Raw genomic sequence first — 18,057 nt, forward strand, 5'->3', positions numbered from 1 at the left:
ATAAAAGAAAGTAAATCCAATTATAGGTACGATGGAGATACAAAGGGCAGTGAGTGACTTTCAGGACTGGCAACTAGGGGAGCCAGGATAGGCTTCCTGAAGGGCATGACCTCTAAACTGGGGGACCCTCACCCTTAAGAGACAGGAGGCAGGGTATAGATGATGCTTCTGCAAAGGAAACTGAGGAGTGATCAGACAATGAGTAAAAATGAATAATGACAGTAGGGAGTATTTATATAGTACTCTAAGGTTTGAAAAGCACTTTACATACGTTATCCTATATCCCTCACAAGAACACAAGGAGATGAATGCTTATTATTATTCCTATTTTATAGATGAGGAAGCAGAGAAGTGAAAGGACTCACCCAGAGTCACACAGCTAAGCAATTATCTGGGGTTGGATTTGAATTCCAGTCTTTTTGGTTCCAATTTCATTGCTTTCTATTGCACCCACTAGCTGCTCCAGAAAGAAAGCCTAGAAAGAGGAACGTCCCAGAAACTCAGGGAGGAGAAAGTATCTCTGATGAGAGGATGTGGTTTAAAGAGCCGCAGGGAGTTCACGTAAGGTGAGGACTAAGAAAAGACTTATTTAGCAGCAGAGATGAGCTGTTTGAGTTAAATTGGGAGGATTTAGGATCATATGAGCAGTGAGGGGTCTGGCTTCCTAGTATGGAAATTCTCTCCATTGGTGCAGATTAGCAGCTCTTGGGTAACTGAAGTCTTAGAGAGTTGCCTTGGGGGACAGAGTGGTTAAGTGACTTCCCCAGGATGATGGATCTAAGTTTGTGTCAGCATGGGACTCCAGCTCAGCTCTTCTTGCCTCCAAAGCCAGTTCTCCATCCATTCTACCATGCTGCAAGGAAAAAGATAAATACTGTCTGAGGAAGCATGTGATGACTCAACTAAAGTCATCAGTCCAGGCGAGTATACATCCTTTGCCATATTGGGTCAGAGGATGCTCAGGACTCTGTTTCAATGAGGGCATTGGGAGCTCTTGAACCAAATTGGATTCCATGACCTGAGAACATAGAATGGCTGGGCTAGCAGCAACTGGGGAAGATAGAATGTTAGGTGGAATGGCCCTCAAATATAAAATGTTAAAACTGGAAGAACCTTCGGTTATGGAATCATGGGATATAGTGTCAGAAGGGACCTGAGAGATCTTGTAATCCATATTTTATAGCTTCATTTTATAGATAAGGGAACAGAAAATATTAGAGCTGGAATAGACCTTTGAACCTAGGATGTTATAACAGAATGTTACAACTAGAGAGGGCCTTAGAGACCATCAAATACAGGAGTTCTTAAGCTGGGACCCTTTACCTTTTAAAATTAACTATATTTCAATGTAATTTGTTTCCTTGGCAATCTTATCTGGTTTTTTTTTTATGCATTTAAAACCATTAGTCTGTCCGTGGGCTTCATCAGTCTACCAGAGGGATCCATGATACACAAAAAAAACAGGCTAAGAACTCCCAATCAAATCCAGCTCCTTCTTTTACAATCAAGAATCAACAAATATTTATGACGTGTCTACTATGTACCAAGCATGGTGCTAGACAGTGGAGATGCAGATACGAAGAAGGAAACAATCCTCAAAATGTCAAATAAGACTGAGACCTAGAAAAAGGTCTCCTTTTCCCCCTTCTTTGAATTAATAAAGGCCAACATTCTCATTAGGTTTTCTAGAAGCATGTTTGGATTCTGCCATATTAGAGTGCTGGGCTCAGAGCCAAGAAGACCAACGATTCAAATCCTGACTCTGATACTAATGTGGTCATGGGCAAGTATGCCATCTCATCTCTGATTCCTCATCTATAAAGTGGGAACGATGACGTGGCAATGGCTACTTTACCAAGTTGTTGGCAGACTCAAATGATATAAAGCTTGCAAAGAGCTCTACTAGGTTTTAAAGCACATGATTACTTATTGAATCAATTCATCTCAATGGAGACCCAAGGGACAATCAAAGGAGTTGCCCCCTCACTGCCACCTCCTAGTAAATGGACTTTCCCAAGTTTGGGGTGACACCACCCTCTAGTGTTGGCTCTTTAGGGAAGAAAAATCTCATATCTCCTTAGGGAGATTCTCACCAGCCTTGAGCTGCCAGGAGCCAGGAAGTCAGGCATCACCAGTTGTCTTAGTGGAAGAGGGCCCTGTAAGAATGCAACTTATCTCCTATCTCCTTCAACTTCCTGTTTCTGTTGGATATCCATCTGGTCCCCCAGGCTGGAAAGTTCCAAATCATCTTTGATTATTTCTTCCCCTACTTCCCCCACCCCATTGCCTTTCTGTCTCCAAGTCTCGTAAATTCTGTGTTCCTATCTCCCTTCTCTCCACTCACACGGCCACCCCCGGCGCCATCTTAGTTCAGCCCTCATGGTGGCCCACCAGATATTGCAATAACCTCTTTTTTTTTTCCAACTTTACTTTCTATATTAGTAACAATTCTAAGACAGAAGGGCAGGATCTAGGCAAACAGGTTTAAGTGACTTGCCCAAGGTCACAAAGCTAGTAAGTGTCTGTGGCCAGATTTGGATGGTTAGCTAACTCTTGTTCATTCAGAAGTCCTTTGCTGAGTTTCCCTAACTTTTGCTTCATCACAGACAGCTTGGAAGTGTCTGAGACAATGGCTTCTTAATTGGTCTCTCTGCTTCCATGCTCCATCCTACCCTACTCCCCATCCGATCTAGATACCTAGCACCATTCTTGGCACTAGTAAATGCTTAGTAAACACTTATTGATTATTGATCGGCTATCCAAGAAGGAGTTGGACGGGACTGGGAGTTCTTAACCTTTTTTGCATGTCATGGATCTATGGTGATCTGGTGAAGCCCAGGGACATGGTAATGGTTTTAAATGCATAAATAGCCTTCCTTTAGCTCAGGTCTGACCACATCTTTCTGCTCAGAGGTTTTCCTTCAGTAACTCTCTATTGCCACCAAAACAGAAGGTAAAGTCCTTTAGCTTAGCCTTTTCTAATCTGGTTCAAATCTGCCTTTCCAGGCTTCTTCACGTTACACCTTTTACACAGTCTATATTCCAGCAAAAACTAGATGACTTCTTGTTCCCCAGACTCAACCCACCATCTCCCACCTCTGGGTGTTTGCACTTACCATCTCCCCTGCCTCAAATGTACCCCTTCCTCTTAGCTTCTCAGTTTTCTTCTCTTTCTTCAAGGCTCAGCTCAGAAGCCATGAAGCTTCCATGAGGTCCTCCCAAATCCCCTCTGCTGATAATGTTCTTTCCCTTCTTATATATTCCTTTGACTATTCTTTCTCCCTACCCACCTCCCATTACTCTTCACCTCATATTTGTCATCCTTATATTTGCCATGGTGCGTCTCATCCAGGAGGCTGAAAGTTCCTTTAAGCCAAAGCCTGGTTTTCTTTCATTGTTCCCCTGGTGCCTATCATTGAGTTACATACATGGTAGGGGCTTAAGAAGGGTTTATACTAGGTTGAATTAAATTATCCCTTGAGTTTAAATCCCATTTTAAACTTTTCAAGTATTTTTGAATCCATATTTCACCTGGTCCTCTGTGAGGTAAGTCGAGAGAGATCATATTATCCCATTTTACAGATCCAGAGAGTGAAAGGTGCTTGCCCAAGGTCACAGAGCTGATTAGTGACTAAGCCAGGGAGAATCCCACCCCTGGGCTTTTGTCCACTAGTACCCCAGTGCCTCCACCTTGTGCCCCACTCCCAGCCTCACTCTGTATGTGTTCTTTACAGTCTTCCACCAAAAGCCTGCGAGCTACCATTGGAGAAGCCTTTGAGCGCTTGCACCGGCTGCTACGGGAGCGCCAAAAGGCCATGTTGGAGGAGCTGGAGGCGGACACAGCCCGCACCCTGACGGACATCGAGCAGAAGATCCAGCGCTACAGTCAGCAGCTGCGCAGGGTCCAGGAGGGCAGCCAGATCCTTCAGGAGCGGCTGGCTGAGACCGACAGGCACGCCTTCCTGGCCGGGGTCTCCTCACTCTCTGAACGGTATTTGGCAGGGAAGGGGAGCTGGTCCATCCAGGGAGGAGCCATTCCTCTATCCATCCTCCCTGGCTGGTCTCTCCTTCCTTCCTCCCTCTCCCTCTGATGGCTCCCAGGGGCCAATTCTAACTCCAGACTGAAAGTCAACAAGAGATCACTCGGACTGGGCACACAGGGGGGAATATTAGGCACCTACATCCTCACTCAGGTGGAAATTGTATCCTAAGGCTCTGTATGGGTGCAGAGTACCGATGGCATCATTTCTTTTTTTAAAATTTGTATGGATAGGTTTTATTTTTCCATCCTCTTTACTTTCTTTTTTAACCCTTACCTTCTGTCAGTATCATTCCTAAAACAGAAGAGGGGTAAGGGCTAGTGTAAGCTTAAAAATTAATATCAAATACTCCAAGTATATTTTATAAGATTTATTAATAATAACTTAAAGTAGAGGAAAGTGATAACACACATGGGAGAGGGGGAAGGGAGGGAGAGGGAGAGAGAGAGAGAGGAAGAAAGAGAGAGACAGAGACAGAGAGGGAGAGAGAGAGAGAGAGAGAGAGAGAGAGAGAGAGAGAGAGAGAGAGAGAGAGAGAGAGAGAGAGAGAGAGAGAGAGAGGAAGAGAGACAGAGACAGAGAGAGAGGGAGAGAGAGAGGGAAAGAGAGAGGGAGAGAGGAAGAAAGACAGAGAGGGAGACAGAGAGACAGAGAGAGAGACAGAGAGAGAGAGAGAGAGAGAGAGAGAGAGAGAGAGGAATTACACTTTACCAATTCAGTGTAAGAACATAACGTGGAGACAAAGGGAAAGGGATTTTAGGTAATGAAGTTCAAGGTACAAAATTCTATTTACACACTAGGCAATGGAGGTTAAGTGACTTGCCCAGGGCCACCCGGCTAGGGAGTATCTGAGGCCAGATTGAAGCCCGGGACCTCCCCTCTCAGACCTGAGTCTCCATCCCCTGAGCCACCTGGCTGTGCCCCCCCCTTCGCTTCTTTCTCCCTCTTCTCCTCCATCCCTGCTTTGTATCCTCACGCAGACGCCTGGGATTCAGTGGGGAGCGAGCCACTGATCCAGAGCACTCTCCTTCCAGGCTCAAAGGGAAGATCCACGAGACCAATCTCACCTATGAAGACTTTCCCACCTCCAAGTACACGGGCCCCCTGCAGTACACCATTTGGAAGTCGCTCTTTCAGGACATCCACCCTGGTAAGGGGCTTCTTGGCTCTCCTGCTGGATCCAGGGGGGGTGACGCCTTCCTGGGGAAGGGCAGTGGGGGCTTCCCAGCTTGCTGCCTGGGGCAGGGGGACTTTGGGTTGGAAGCAGAGGCAGGAATGGTGTGACAACCAAAGCAAGGGATGGATGAGGCAGAAGAAGGTACCCTGGCAGGACAGGACGTCCATGAGAAGGAACCCGAGTAGTGAAATCTTCCTGGTTAAATTGTATAATAATAATAATAACAATGATAATAATAGTTATGGTTATTGTTGTTGTTATTATTTAGTGCTTTTAAGATTTACAGAGTGCTCTCTCTATATTATCTGGTTTGCTCTCCACAAAGCTGTGAGAGGTAGGAGCTCTTCTTGTCACCCCCATTTTAAAACAGGAGAAACTGAGGCTAAAGGAGGGTAAGTAACTTGCTCAAGGCCACCCAGCTTGTGTCTGAGGTGGGATTCAGACTCAGATCTCCCCAGCTGGAGGTTGAGGTTCTCTCTGGGCCCCCTCGCTGCCTCCTAAAAGGGAGAAAGAGCTTGGACTTACTCCAGGTCCAGACCGGACGCCTGCCCTGGAAACACGACAGAGCAGACCCCGATGTGAAGCAGAGCCGTGCTGGGGGGGCCACCGTGTGTCCCCTACAAGGCGGGAATCCCGACAGGGGCTCTGCAGAGTCTGAGCGCAGACAGAGGCTGTCTGTGTGTTCTCCTGGCTCAGAAAGGGGAGACCAGAAAGGCTACGACTACCAGAGAAGGCTTCTTGGGGGAAAGGGGATTTGGATGGAGGGAAATGAAGAGACCATTTGGGGAGCGCCGAGCCGGGGATCCCGCTCCCCCTTCCATGTGGATGCAGGCAGAGTCTGGGTCAGTCTTAGACACAAGCAGTAATTCACAGTGACACTGTAGTTCACAAACCAGTGAAAGTATAATGGGGGGGAGAAGCACTAATGTGGAAATGGAAATCCACCCCCCAAAAAAGGGATGAGCATCTCGCTGGCCTCAGTGAATTTGTGTCACAGGGCCCAGGGCGTGCCCATTTCCCAAAAGAACTGAGAGATATGATGGCTGGGCCACTGACTTTGTAAAGGATGGCCAAGAGGTGAGCATGCTCCTAATTACCACTTTAATTTATGGTTTCAAAAATGAAAATTAGTTGCATATTTCCTAAGGAAGTCATTCCTTCTATTTGAGCCTTCATTCCCTCATCTGTAAAATGAGAATAAGACTTGCCCCAATTCCTTGGAAATAGCTGTGCTGTAATGTCTTTTATCTGATCTGAAGTCTGCAGCAGCACCTAATGTGTGAGGCAGGTAGGATCAGTATTGTCCTCATTTTACAGATAAAGTTGTTGTTCAATCCTTATAGTCATGTCCAGCTCTTCATGACCCCATTTGAAGTTTTCTTGGCTAAGATTCTGAAGTGGTTTGCTATTTCCTTCTCCAGCTCATTTCACATATGGGGAAACTGAGGTAAAAAGGGCAAAGTGATTTGCCCAGGGACACACAGCCAAGATTCTAGAATAGTATGCCATTTCCTTCTCCAGCTCATTTCACATATGGGGAAACGGAGGCAAGCAGGATGAAGTGACTTGCCTACAGTCATACAACCAGTAAGTGTCTGATTTGAATTCAGGTCTTTCTGACTCCAGGCCTGGCACTCTATCCCACTGTGCCACCTAGCTGCCCCTCAGGAGAAACACAATGCAATGGAAATTGCTGGATTTGGATTTGGGGAAGCCGAGTTGAAATCTCAGTTCCACCACTTACCTTTGTGACTTTGGACGAGCCATTTTCCCTTCTCTTTGCCTCAATTTTCCCATCTGTAAAATGAAAGGGTTGACCTCTAAGAAGGTCCATCAGGCTCTTTCCACTCTGACTCCATGATCCAGTGATGCTGTGATTCATTGGGAGTTACACAGTCAGGTGGTGATGGCTACAACTAAGAGCCGGGTTTGCTGGCTCCCACACATCGTGAGGACATGAGCAATGGCGGCATGGATTGTGGGATCCTGGACACAGAGCTGCCTGGAACCTCAGGGGCCCTTCCTTTACAGCTGAGGAAATAGGGGGCCCTGGCTTCAAGGATTTGCCCAAGATCACAAGTCAGTTTCTCTCCGAGGAGCTATCTGAACCCGATCCCTTCCCTTTGACTTCAAAGCCAGGGCCCCCTCCTCTGTGTGGCTGCCTTCCTCAGAAGGAGCGCAGGTCCTGGAAGCCCTTCCCCAGAGCCTACACCCCAGACTGAAGCCACATTTGTTATGGGCCAGGCGTCAGGCCTGTCTGTTTGTCCTGGCTTAATGCCCAGTCTGCACTGAGTGAGATTCCCAGGGTCTTGGGGCCCCCGAGTGCAAGAACTACATGGCGAGCAGGGAAATCCCCTTCCAAAGAGCATCATCAGCTTAGGCCTATAGGGAGATGGGTAGATGCAGGCCTTTAGCCAGAGACTGTCAGAGCTGGGAGAGACCTTAGAACAGAGAATGTCAGAGCTGGGAGAGACCTTAGAACAGAGAATGTCAGAGCTGGGAGGGAGCTTAGAACAGAGAATGTCAGAGCTGGGAGAGACCTTAGAACAGAGAATGTCAGAGCTGGGAGAGACCTTAGAACAGGGAATGTCAGAGCTGGGAGAGAGCTTAGAACACAGAATGTCAGAGCTGGGAGAGAGCTTAGAACAGAGAATGTCAGAGCTGGGAGAGAGCTTAGAACAGAGACTGTCAGAGCTGGGAGAGACCTTAGAACAGAGACTGTCAGAGCTGGGAGGGAGCTTAGAACAGAGAATGTCAGAACTGGGAGGGAGCTTAGAACAGAGAATATCAGAGCTGGGAGAGACCTTAGAACAGAGAATGTCAGAGCTGAGAGAGACCTTAGAACAGAGAATGTCAGAGCTGGGAGAGACCTTAGAACAGAGAATGTCAGAGCTGGGAGAGACCTTAGAACACGGAATGTCAGAGCTGGGAGAGACCTTAGAACAGAGAATGTCAGAGCTGGGAGAGAGCTTAGAACAGAGACTGTCAGAGCTGGGAGAGACCTTAGAACAGAGAATGTCAGAGCTGGGGGAGACCTTAGAACAGAGAATGTCAGAGCTGGGGGAGACCTTAGAACAGAGAATGTCAGAGCTGGGAGAGACCTTAGAACAGAGAATGTCAGAGCTGGGAGAGACCTTAGAACAGAGAATGTCAGAGCTGGGAGAGACCTTAGAACAGAGAATGTCAGAGCTGGGAGGGAGCTTAGAACAGAGAATGTCAGAGCTGGGAGGGAGCTTAGAACAGAGAATGTCAGAGCTAGGAGAGAGCTTAGAACAGAGAATGTCAGAGCTGGGAGGGACCTTAGAACAGAGAATGTCAGAGCTGGGAGAGACCTTAGAACACAGAATGTCAGAGCTGGGAGAGAGCTTAGAACAGAGAATGGCAGAGCTGGGAGAGAGCTTAGAACAGAGAATGGCAGAGCTGGGAGAGAGCTTAGAACAGAGAATGTCAGAGCTGGGAGAGACCTTAGAACAGAGAATGGCAGAGCTGGGAGAGACCTTAGAACAGAGAATGTCAGAGCTGGGAGAGAGCTTAGAACAGAGAATGTCAGAGCTGGGAGAGACCTTAGAACACAGAATGTCAGAGCTGGGAGAGAGCTTAGAACAGAGAATGTCAGAGCTGGGAGAGACCTTAGAACAGAGAATGTCAGAGCTGGGAGGGAGCTTAAAACACAGAATGTCAGAGCTGGGAGAGAGCTTAGAACAGAGAATCAGAACTGGGAGAGACCTTAGAACAGAGAATATCAGAGCTGGGAGAGACCTTAGAACAGAGAATGTCAGAGCAGGGAGAGACTTTAGAACAGAGACTGTCAGAGCTGGGAGGGAGCTTATAACAGAGAATGTCAGAGCTGGGAGAGACCTTATAACAGAGAATGTCAGAGCTGGGAGGGAGCTTAGAACAGAGACTGTCAGAGCTGGGAGAGACCTTATAACAGAGAATGTCAGAGCTGGGAGGGAGCTTAGAACAGAGACTGTCAGAGCTGGAAGAGACCTTAGAACAGAGAATGTCAGAGCTGGGAGGGAGCTTAGAACAGAGAATGTCAGATCTGGGAGAGACCTTAGGACAGAGAATGTCAGAGCTGGGAGAGACCTTAGAACACAGAATGTCAGAGCTGGGAGAGACCTTAGAACAGAGAATGTCAGAGCTGGGAGGGAGCTTAGAACAGAGAATGTCAGATCTGGGAGAGACCTTAGAACAGAGAATGTCAGAGCTGGGAGGGAGCTTAGAACAGAGACTGTCAGAGCTGGGAGAGACCTTAGAACAGAGAATGTCAGAGCTGGGAGAGAGCTTAGAACAGAGACTGTCAGAGCTGGGAGAGACCTTAGAACAGAGAATGTCAGATCTGGGAGAGACCTTAGAACACAGAATGTCAGAGCTGGGAGGGAGCTTAGAACAGAGAATGTCAGAGCTGGGAGAGACCTTATAACAGAGAATGTCAGAGCTGGGAGGGAGCTTAGAACAGAGACTGTCAGAGCTGGGAGAGACCTTATAACAGAGAATGTCAGAGCTGGGAGGGAGCTTAGAACAGAGACTGTCAGAGCTGGGAGAGACCTTAGAACAGAGAATGTCAGAGCTGGGAGGGAGCTTAGAACAGAGAATGTCAGATCTGGGAGAGACCTTAGAACAGAGAATGTCAGAGCTGGGAGAGACCTTAGAACAGAGAATGTCAGAGCTGGGAGAGACCTTAGAACAGAGAATGTCAGAGCTGGGAGGGAGCTTAGAACAGAGAATGTCAGAGCTGGGAGAGACCTTAGAACAGAGAATGTCAGAGCTGGGAGAGACCTTAGAACAGGGAATGTCAGAGCTGGGAGAGAGCTTAGAACACAGAATGTCAGAGCTGGGAGAGAGCTTAGAACAGAGAATGTCAGAGCTGGGAGAGAGCTTAGAACAGAGACTGTCAGAGCTGGGAGAGACCTTAGAACAGAGACTGTCAGAGCTGGGAGGGAGCTTAGAACAGAGAATGTCAGAACTGGGAGGGAGCTTAGAACAGAGAATGTCAGAGCTGGGAGAGACCTTAGAACAGAGAATGTCAGAGCTGAGAGAGACCTTAGAACAGAGAATGTCAGAGCTGGGAGAGACCTTAGAACAGAGAATGTCAGAGCTGGGAGAGACCTTAGAACAGGGAATGTCAGAGCTGGGAGAGACCTTAGAACAGAGAATGTCAGAGCTGGGAGAGAGCTTAGAACAGAGACTGTCAGAGCTGGGAGAGACCTTAGAACAGAGAATGTCAGAGCTGGGGGAGACCTTAGAACAGAGAATGTCAGAGCTGGGGGAGACCTTAGAACAGAGAATGTCAGAGCTGGGAGAGACCTTAGAACAGAGAATGTCAGAGCTGGGAGAGACCTTAGAACAGAGAATGTCAGAGCTGGGAGGGAGCTTAGAACAGAGAATGTCAGAGCTGGGAGGGAGCTTAGAACAGAGAATGTCAGAGCTGGGAGAGAGCTTAGAACAGAGAATGTCAGAGCTGGGAGGGACCTTAGAACAGAGAATGTCAGAGCTGGGAGAGACCTTAGAACACAGAATGTCAGAGCTGGGAGAGAGCTTAGAACAGAGAATGGCAGAGCTGGGAGAGAGCTTAGAACAGAGAATGGCAGAGCTGGGAGAGAGCTTAGAACAGAGAATGTCAGAGCTGGGAGAGACCTTAGAACAGAGAATGGCAGAGCTGGGAGAGACCTTAGAACAGAGAATGGCAGAGCTGGGAGAGACCTTAGAACAGAGAATGGCAGAGCTGGGAGAGAGCTTAGAACAGAGAATGTCAGAGCTGGGAGAGACCTTAGAACACAGAATGTCAGAGCTGGGAGAGAGCTTAGAACAGAGAATGTCAGAGCTGGGAGAGACCTTAGAACACAGAATGTCAGAGCTGGGAGAGAGCTTAGAACAGAGAATATCAGAGCTGGGAGAGACCTTAGAACAGAGAATGTCAGATCTGGGAGAGACCTTAGAACAGAGAAAGTCAGAGCTGGGAGAGAGCTTAGAACAGAGAATCAGAACTGGGAGAGACCTTAGAACAGAGAATATCAGAGCTGGGAGAGACATTAGAAGAGAGAATGTCAGAGCTGGGAGAGACTTTAGAACAGAGACTGTCAGAGCTGGGAGGGAGCTTAGAACAGAGACTGTCAGAGCTGGGAGAGACCTTATAACAGAGAATGTCAGAGCTGGGAGGGAGCTTAGAACAGAGACTGTCAGAGCTGGGAGAGACCTTATAACAGAGAATGTCAGAGCTGGGAGGGAGCTTAGAACAGAGACTGTCAGAGCTGGAAGAGACCTTAGAACAGAGAATGTCAGAGCTGGGAGGGAGCTTAGAACAGAGAATGTCAGATCTGAGAGAGACCTTAGGACAGAGAATGTCAGAGCTGGGAGAGACCTTAGAACACAAAATGTCAGAGCTGGGAGAGACCTTAGAACAGAGAATGTCAGAGCTGGGAGGGAGCTTAGAACAGAGAATGTCAGATCTGGGAGAGACCTTAGAACAGAGAATGTCAGAGCTGGGAGGGAGCTTAGAACAGAGACTGTCAGAGCTGGGAGAGACCTTAGAACAGAGAATGTCAGAGCTGGGAGAGACCTTAGAACAGAGAATGTCAGAGCTGGGAGAGACCTTAGAACAGAGAATGTCAGAGCTGGGAGAGACCTTAGAACAGAGAATGTCAGATCTGGGAGAGACCTTAGAACAGAGAATGTCAGAGATGGGAGGGAGCTTAGAACAGAGAATGTCAGAGCTGGGAGAGACCTTATAACAGAAAATGTCAGAGCTGGGAGGGAGCTTAGAACAGAGACTGTCAGAGCTGGGAGAGACCTTATAACAGAGAATGTCAGAGCTGGGAGGGAGCTTAGAACAGAGACTGTCAGAGCTGGGAGAGACCTTAGAACAGAGAATGTCAGAGCTGGGAGGGAGCTTAGAACAGAGAATGTCAGATCTGGGAGAGACCTTAGAACAGAGAATGTCAGAGCTGGGAGAGACCTTAGGACAGAGAATGTGAGAGCTGGGAGAGACCTTAGAACAGAGAATGTCAGAGCTGTGAGGGAGCTTAAAACACAGAATGTCAGAGCTGGGAGAGAGCTTAGAACAGAGAATCAGAACTGGGAGAGACCTTAGAACAGAGAATATCAGAGCTGGGAGAGACCTTAGAACAGAGAATGTCAGAGCTGGGAGAGACTTTAGAACAGAGAATGTCAGAGCTGGGAAGGAGCTTAGAACAGAGACTGTCAGAGCTGGGAGAGACCTTAGAACAGAGAATGTCAGAGCTGGGAGGGAGCTTAGAACAGAGAATGTCAGAGCTGGGAGAGACCTTATAACAGAGAATGTCAGAGCTGGGAGAGACCTTAGAACAGAGAATGTCAGAGCTGGGAGAGACCTTAGAACAGAGAATGTCAGAGCTGGGAGGGAGCTTAGAACAGAGAATGTCAGATCTGGGAGAGACCTTAGAACAGAGAATGTCAGAGCTGGGAAGGAGCTTAGAACAGAGACTGTCAGAGCTGGGAGAGACCTTAGAACAGAGAATGTCAGAGCTGGGAGAGAGCTTAGAACAGAGAATGTCAGAGCTGGGAGAGACCTTAGAACAGAGAATGTCAGATCTGGGAGAGACCTTAGAACAGAGAATGTCAGAGCTGGGAGGGAGCTTAGAACAGAGAATGTCAGAGCTGGGAGAGACCTTATAACAGAGAATGTCAGAGCTGGGAGGGAGCTTAGAACAGAGACTGTCAGAGCTGGGAGAGACCTTATAACAGAGAATGTCAGAGCTGGGAGGGAGCTTAGAACAGAGACTGTCAGAGCTGGGAGAGACCTTAGAACAGAGAATGTCAGAGCTGGGAGGGAGCTTAGAACAGAGAATGTCAGAGCTGGGAGAGACCTTAGAACAGAGAATGTCAGAGCTGGGAGAGACCTTAGAACAGAGAATGTCAGAGCTGGGAGAGACCTTAGAACAGAGAATGTCAGAGCTGGGAGGGAGCTTAAAACACAGAATGTCAGAGCTGGGTGAGACCTTAGAACACAAAATGTCAGAGCTGGGAGAGACCTTAGAACAGAGAATGTCAGAGCTGGGAGGGAGCTTAGAACAGAGAATGTCAGATCTGGGAGAGACCTTAGAACAGAGAATGTCAGAGCTGGGAGGGAGCTTAGAACAGAGACTGTCAGAGCTGGGAGAGACCTTAGAACAGAGAATGTCAGAGCTGGGAGAGACCTTAGAACAGAGAATGTCAGAGCTGGGAGAGACCTTAGAACAGAGAATGTCAGAGCTGGGAGAGACCTTAGAACAGAGAATGTCAGATCTGGGAGAGACCTTAGAACAGAGAATGTCAGAGCTGGGAGAGACCTTAGAACAGAGAATGTCAGAGCTGGGAGAGACCTTATAACAGAGAATGTCAGAGGTGGGAGGGAGCTTAGAACAGAGACTGTCAGAGCTGGGAGAGACCTTATAACAGAGAATGTCAGAGCTGGGAGGGAGCTTAGAACAGAGACTGTCAGAGCTGGGAGAGACCTTAGAACAGAGAATGTCAGAGCTGGGAGGGAGCTTAGAACAGAGAATGTCAGATCTGGGAGAGACCTTAGAACAGAGAATGTCAGAGCTGGGAGAGACCTTAGGACAGAGAATGTGAGAGCTGGGAGAGACCTTAGAACAGAGAATGTCAGAGCTGTGAGGGAGCTTAAAACACAGAATGTCAGAGCTGGGAGAGAGCTTAGAACAGAGAATCAGAACTGGGAGAGACCTTAGAACAGAGAATATCAGAGCTGGGAGAGACCTTAGAACAGAGAATGTCAGAGCTGGGAGAGACTTTAGAACAGAGAATGTCAGAGCTGGGAAGGAGCTTAGAACAGAGACTGTCAGAGCTGGGAGAGACCTTAGAACAGAGAATGTCAGAGCTGGGAGGGAGCTTAGAACAGAGAATGTCAGAGCTGGGAGAGACCTTATAATAGAGAATGTCAGAGCTGGGAGAGACCTTGGAACAGAGAATGTCAGAGCTGGGAGAGACCTTAGAACAGAGAATGTCAGAGCTGGGAGGGAGCTTAGAACAGAGAATGTCAGATCTGGGAGAGACCTTAGAACAGAGAATGTCAGAGCTGGGAAGGAGCTTAGAACAGAGACTGTCAGAGCTGGGAGAGACCTTAGAACAGAGAATGTCAGAGCTGGGAGAGAGCTTAGAACAGAGAATGTCAGAGCTGGGAGAGACCTTAGAACAGAGAATGTCAGATCTGGGAGAGACCTTAGAACAGAGAATGTCAGAGCTGGGAGGGAGCTTAGAACAGAGAATGTCAGAGCTGGGAGAGACCTTATAACAGAGAATGTCAGAGCTGGGAGGGAGCTTAGAACAGAGACTGTCAGAGCTGGGAGAGACCTTATAACAGAGAATGTCAGAGCTGGGAGGGAGCTTAGAACAGAGACTGTCAGAGCTGGGAGAGACCTTAGAACAGAGAATGTCAGAGCTGGGAGGGAGCTTAGAACAGAGAATGTCAGAGCTGGGAGAGACCTTAGAACAGAGAATGTCAGAGCTGGGAGAGACCTTAGAACAGAGAATGTCAGAGCTGGGAGAGACCTTAGAACAGAGAATGTCAGAGCTGGGAGGGAGCTTAAAACACAGAATGTCAGAGCTGGGAGAGAGCTTAGAACAGAGAATGTCAGAGCTGGGAGAGACCTTAGAACAGAGAATATCAGAGCTGGGAGAGACTTTAGAACAGAGACTGTCAGAGCTGGGAGAGACTTTAGAACAGAGACTGTCAGAGCTGGGAGGGAGCTTAGAACAGAGAATGTCAGAGCTGGGAGAGACCTTAGAACAGAGAATGTCAGAGCTGGGAGAGACCTTAGAACAGAGAATGGCAGAGCTGGGAGAGAGCTTAGAACAGAGAATGTCAGAGCTGGGAGAGAGCTTAGAACAGAGAATGTCAGAGCTGAGAGAGACCTTAGAACAGAGAATGGCAGAGCTGGGAGGGAGCTTAAAACACAGAATGTCAGAGCTGGGAGAGAGCTTAGAACAGAGAATGTCAGAGCTGGGAGAGACCTTAGAACAGAGAATGGCAGAGCTGGGAGAGAGCTTAGAACAGAGAACGTCAGAGCTGGGAGAGAGCTTAGAACAGAGAATGTCAGAGCTGAGAGAGACCTTAGAACAGAGAATGTCAGAGCTGGGAGGGAGCTTAAAACACAGAATGTCAGAGCTGGGAGAGAGCTTAGAACAGAGAATGTCAGAGCTGGGAGAGACCTTAGAACAGAGAATATCAGAGCTGGGAGAGACTTTAGAACAGAGACTGTCAGAGCTGGGAGAGACTTTAGAACAGAGACTGTCAGAGCTGGGAGGGAGCTTAGAACAGAGAATGTCAGAGCTGGGAGAGACCTTAGAACAGAGAATGTCAGAGCTGGGAGAGACCTTAGAACAGAGAATGGCAGAGCTGGGAGAGAGCTTAGAACAGAGAATGTCAGAGCTGGGAGAGAGCTTAGAACAGAGAATGTCAGAGCTGAGAGAGACCTTAGAACAGAGAATGTCAGAGCTGAGAGAGACCTTAGAACAGAGAATGGCAGAGCTGGGAGAGACCTTAGAACAGAGAATGGCAGAGCTGGGAGAGAGCTTAGAACAGAGAATGTCAGAGCTGGGAGAGAGCTTAGAACACAGAATGTCAGAGCTGGGAGAGAGCTTAGAACAGAGAATGTCAGAGCTGGGAGAGAGTTTAGAACACAGAATGTCAGAGCTGGGAGAGAGCTTAGAACAGAGAATGTCAGAGCTGGGAGAGACCTTAGAACAGAGAATGTCAGAGCTGGGAGGGAGCTTAAAACACAGAATGTCAGAGCTGGGAGAGAGCTTAGAACAGAGAATCAGAACTGGGAGAGACCTTAGAACAGAGAATATCAGAGCTGGGAGAGACCTTATAACAGAGAATGTCAGAGCTGGGAGGGAGCTTAGAACAGAGACTGTCAGAGCTGGGAGAGACCTTAGAACAGAGAATGTCAGAGCTGGGAGGGAGCTTAGAACAGAGAATGTCAGAGCTGGGAGAGACCTTAGAACAGAGAATGTCAGAGCTGGGAGAGACCTTAGAACAGAGAATGTCAGAGCTGGGAGAGACCTTAGAACAGAGAATGTCAGAGCTGGGAGGGAGCTTAAAACACAGAATGTCAGAGCTGGGAGAGAGCTTAGAACAGAGAATCAGAACTGGGAGAGACCTTAGAACAGAGAATATCAGAGCTGGGAGAGACCTTAGAACAGAGAATGTCAGAGCTGGGAGAGACTTTAGAACAGAGACTGTCAGAGCTGGGAGGGAGCTTAGAACAGAGAATGTCAGAGCTGGGAGAGACCTTATAACAGAGAATGTCAGAGCTGGGAGGGAGCTTAGAACAGAGACTGTCAGAGCTGGGAGAGACCTTAGAACAGAGAATGTCAGAGCTGGGAGGGAGCTTAGAACAGAGAATGTCAGATCTGGGAGAGACCTTAGAACAGAGAATGTCAGAGCTGGGAGAGACCTTAGAACAGAGAATGTCAGAGCTGGGAGAGACCTTAGAACAGAGAATGTCAGAGCTGTGAGGGAGCTTAAAACACAGAATGTCAGAGCTGGGAGAGAGCTTAGAACAGAGAATCAGAACTGGGAGAGACCTTAGAACAGAGAATATCAGAGCTGGGAGAGACCTTAGAACAGAGAATGTCAGAGCTGGGAGAGACTTTAGAACAGAGAATGTCAGAGCTGGGAAGGAGCTTAGAACAGAGACTGTCAGAGCTGGGAGAGACCTTAGAACAGAGAATGTCAGAGCTGGGAGGGAGCTTAGAACAGAGAATGTCAGATCTGGGAGAGACCTTAGGACAGAGAATGTCAGAGCTGGGAGAGACCTTAGAACAGAGAATGTCAGAGCTGGGAGAGACCTTAGAACAGAGAATGTCAGAGCTGGGAGGGAGCTTAGAACAGAGAATGTCAGAGCTGGGAGAGACCTTAGAACAGAGAATGTCAGAGCTGGGAGAGACCTTAGAGCAGAGAATGTCAGAGCTGGGAGAGACCTTAGAGCAGAGAATGTCAGATCTGGGAGAGACCTTAGAACAGAGAATGTCAGAGCTGGGAGGGAGCTTAGAACAGAGAATGTCAGAGCTGGGAGAGACCTTAGAACAGAGAATGTCAGAGCTGGGAGAGACCTTAGAACAGAGAATGTCAGAGCTGGGAGAGACCTTAGAGCAGAGAATGTCAGATCTGGGAGAGACCTTAGAACAGAGAATGTCAGAGCTGGGAGGGAGCTTAGAACAGAGAATGTCAGAGCTGGGAGAGACCTTATAACAGAGAATGTCAGAGCTGGGAGGGAGCTTAGAACAGAGACTGTCAGAGCTGGGAGAGACCTTATAACAGAGAATGTCAGAGCTGGGAGGGAGCTTAGAACAGAGACTGTCAGAGCTGGGAGAGACCTTAGAACAGAGAATGTCAGAGCTGGGAGGGAGCTTAGAACAGAGAATGTCAGATCTGGGAGAGACCTTAGAACAGAGAATGTCAGAGCTGGGAGAGACCTTAGAACAGAGAATGTCAGAGCTGGGAGAGACCTTAGAACAGAGAATGTCAGAGCTGGGAGAGACCTTAGAACAGAGAATGTCAGAGCTGGGAGAGACCTTAGAACAGAGAATGTCAGATCTGGGAGAGACCTTAGAACAGAGAATGTCAGAGCTGGGAGGGAGCTTAGAACAGAGAATGTCAGAGCTGGGAGAGACCTTATAACAGAGAATGTCAGAGCTGGGAGGGAGCTTAGAACAGAGACTGTCAGAGCTGGGAGAGACCTTATAACAGAGAATGTCAGAGCTGGGAGGGAGCTTAGAACAGAGACTGTCAGAGCTGGGAGAGACCTTAGAACAGAGAATGTCAGAGCTGGGAGGGAGCTTAGAATAGAGAATGTC

At 48.0% G+C, this 18,057-nt stretch overlaps 1 protein-coding gene across 1 annotated transcript in view; it reads left to right on the forward strand.

The window, feature by feature from the left end:
- TRIM62 (tripartite motif containing 62) overlaps nt 1-18,057 on the forward strand; it is a 75,625-nt gene that overhangs the window by 40,122 nt on the left and 17,446 nt on the right. Inside the window, exons 3-4 of the mRNA XM_056795352.1 lie at nt 3,735-3,991; nt 5,075-5,190. Coding sequence (XP_056651330.1) covers nt 3,735-3,991; nt 5,075-5,190 — 373 coding nt within the window. The remainder of the gene's footprint in view (nt 1-3,734; nt 3,992-5,074; nt 5,191-18,057) is intronic.

Source organism: Monodelphis domestica, chromosome 4 (genome assembly GCF_027887165.1).
Source record: "Monodelphis domestica isolate mMonDom1 chromosome 4, mMonDom1.pri, whole genome shotgun sequence".
NCBI lineage: Eukaryota > Metazoa > Chordata > Mammalia > Didelphimorphia > Didelphidae > Monodelphis > Monodelphis domestica.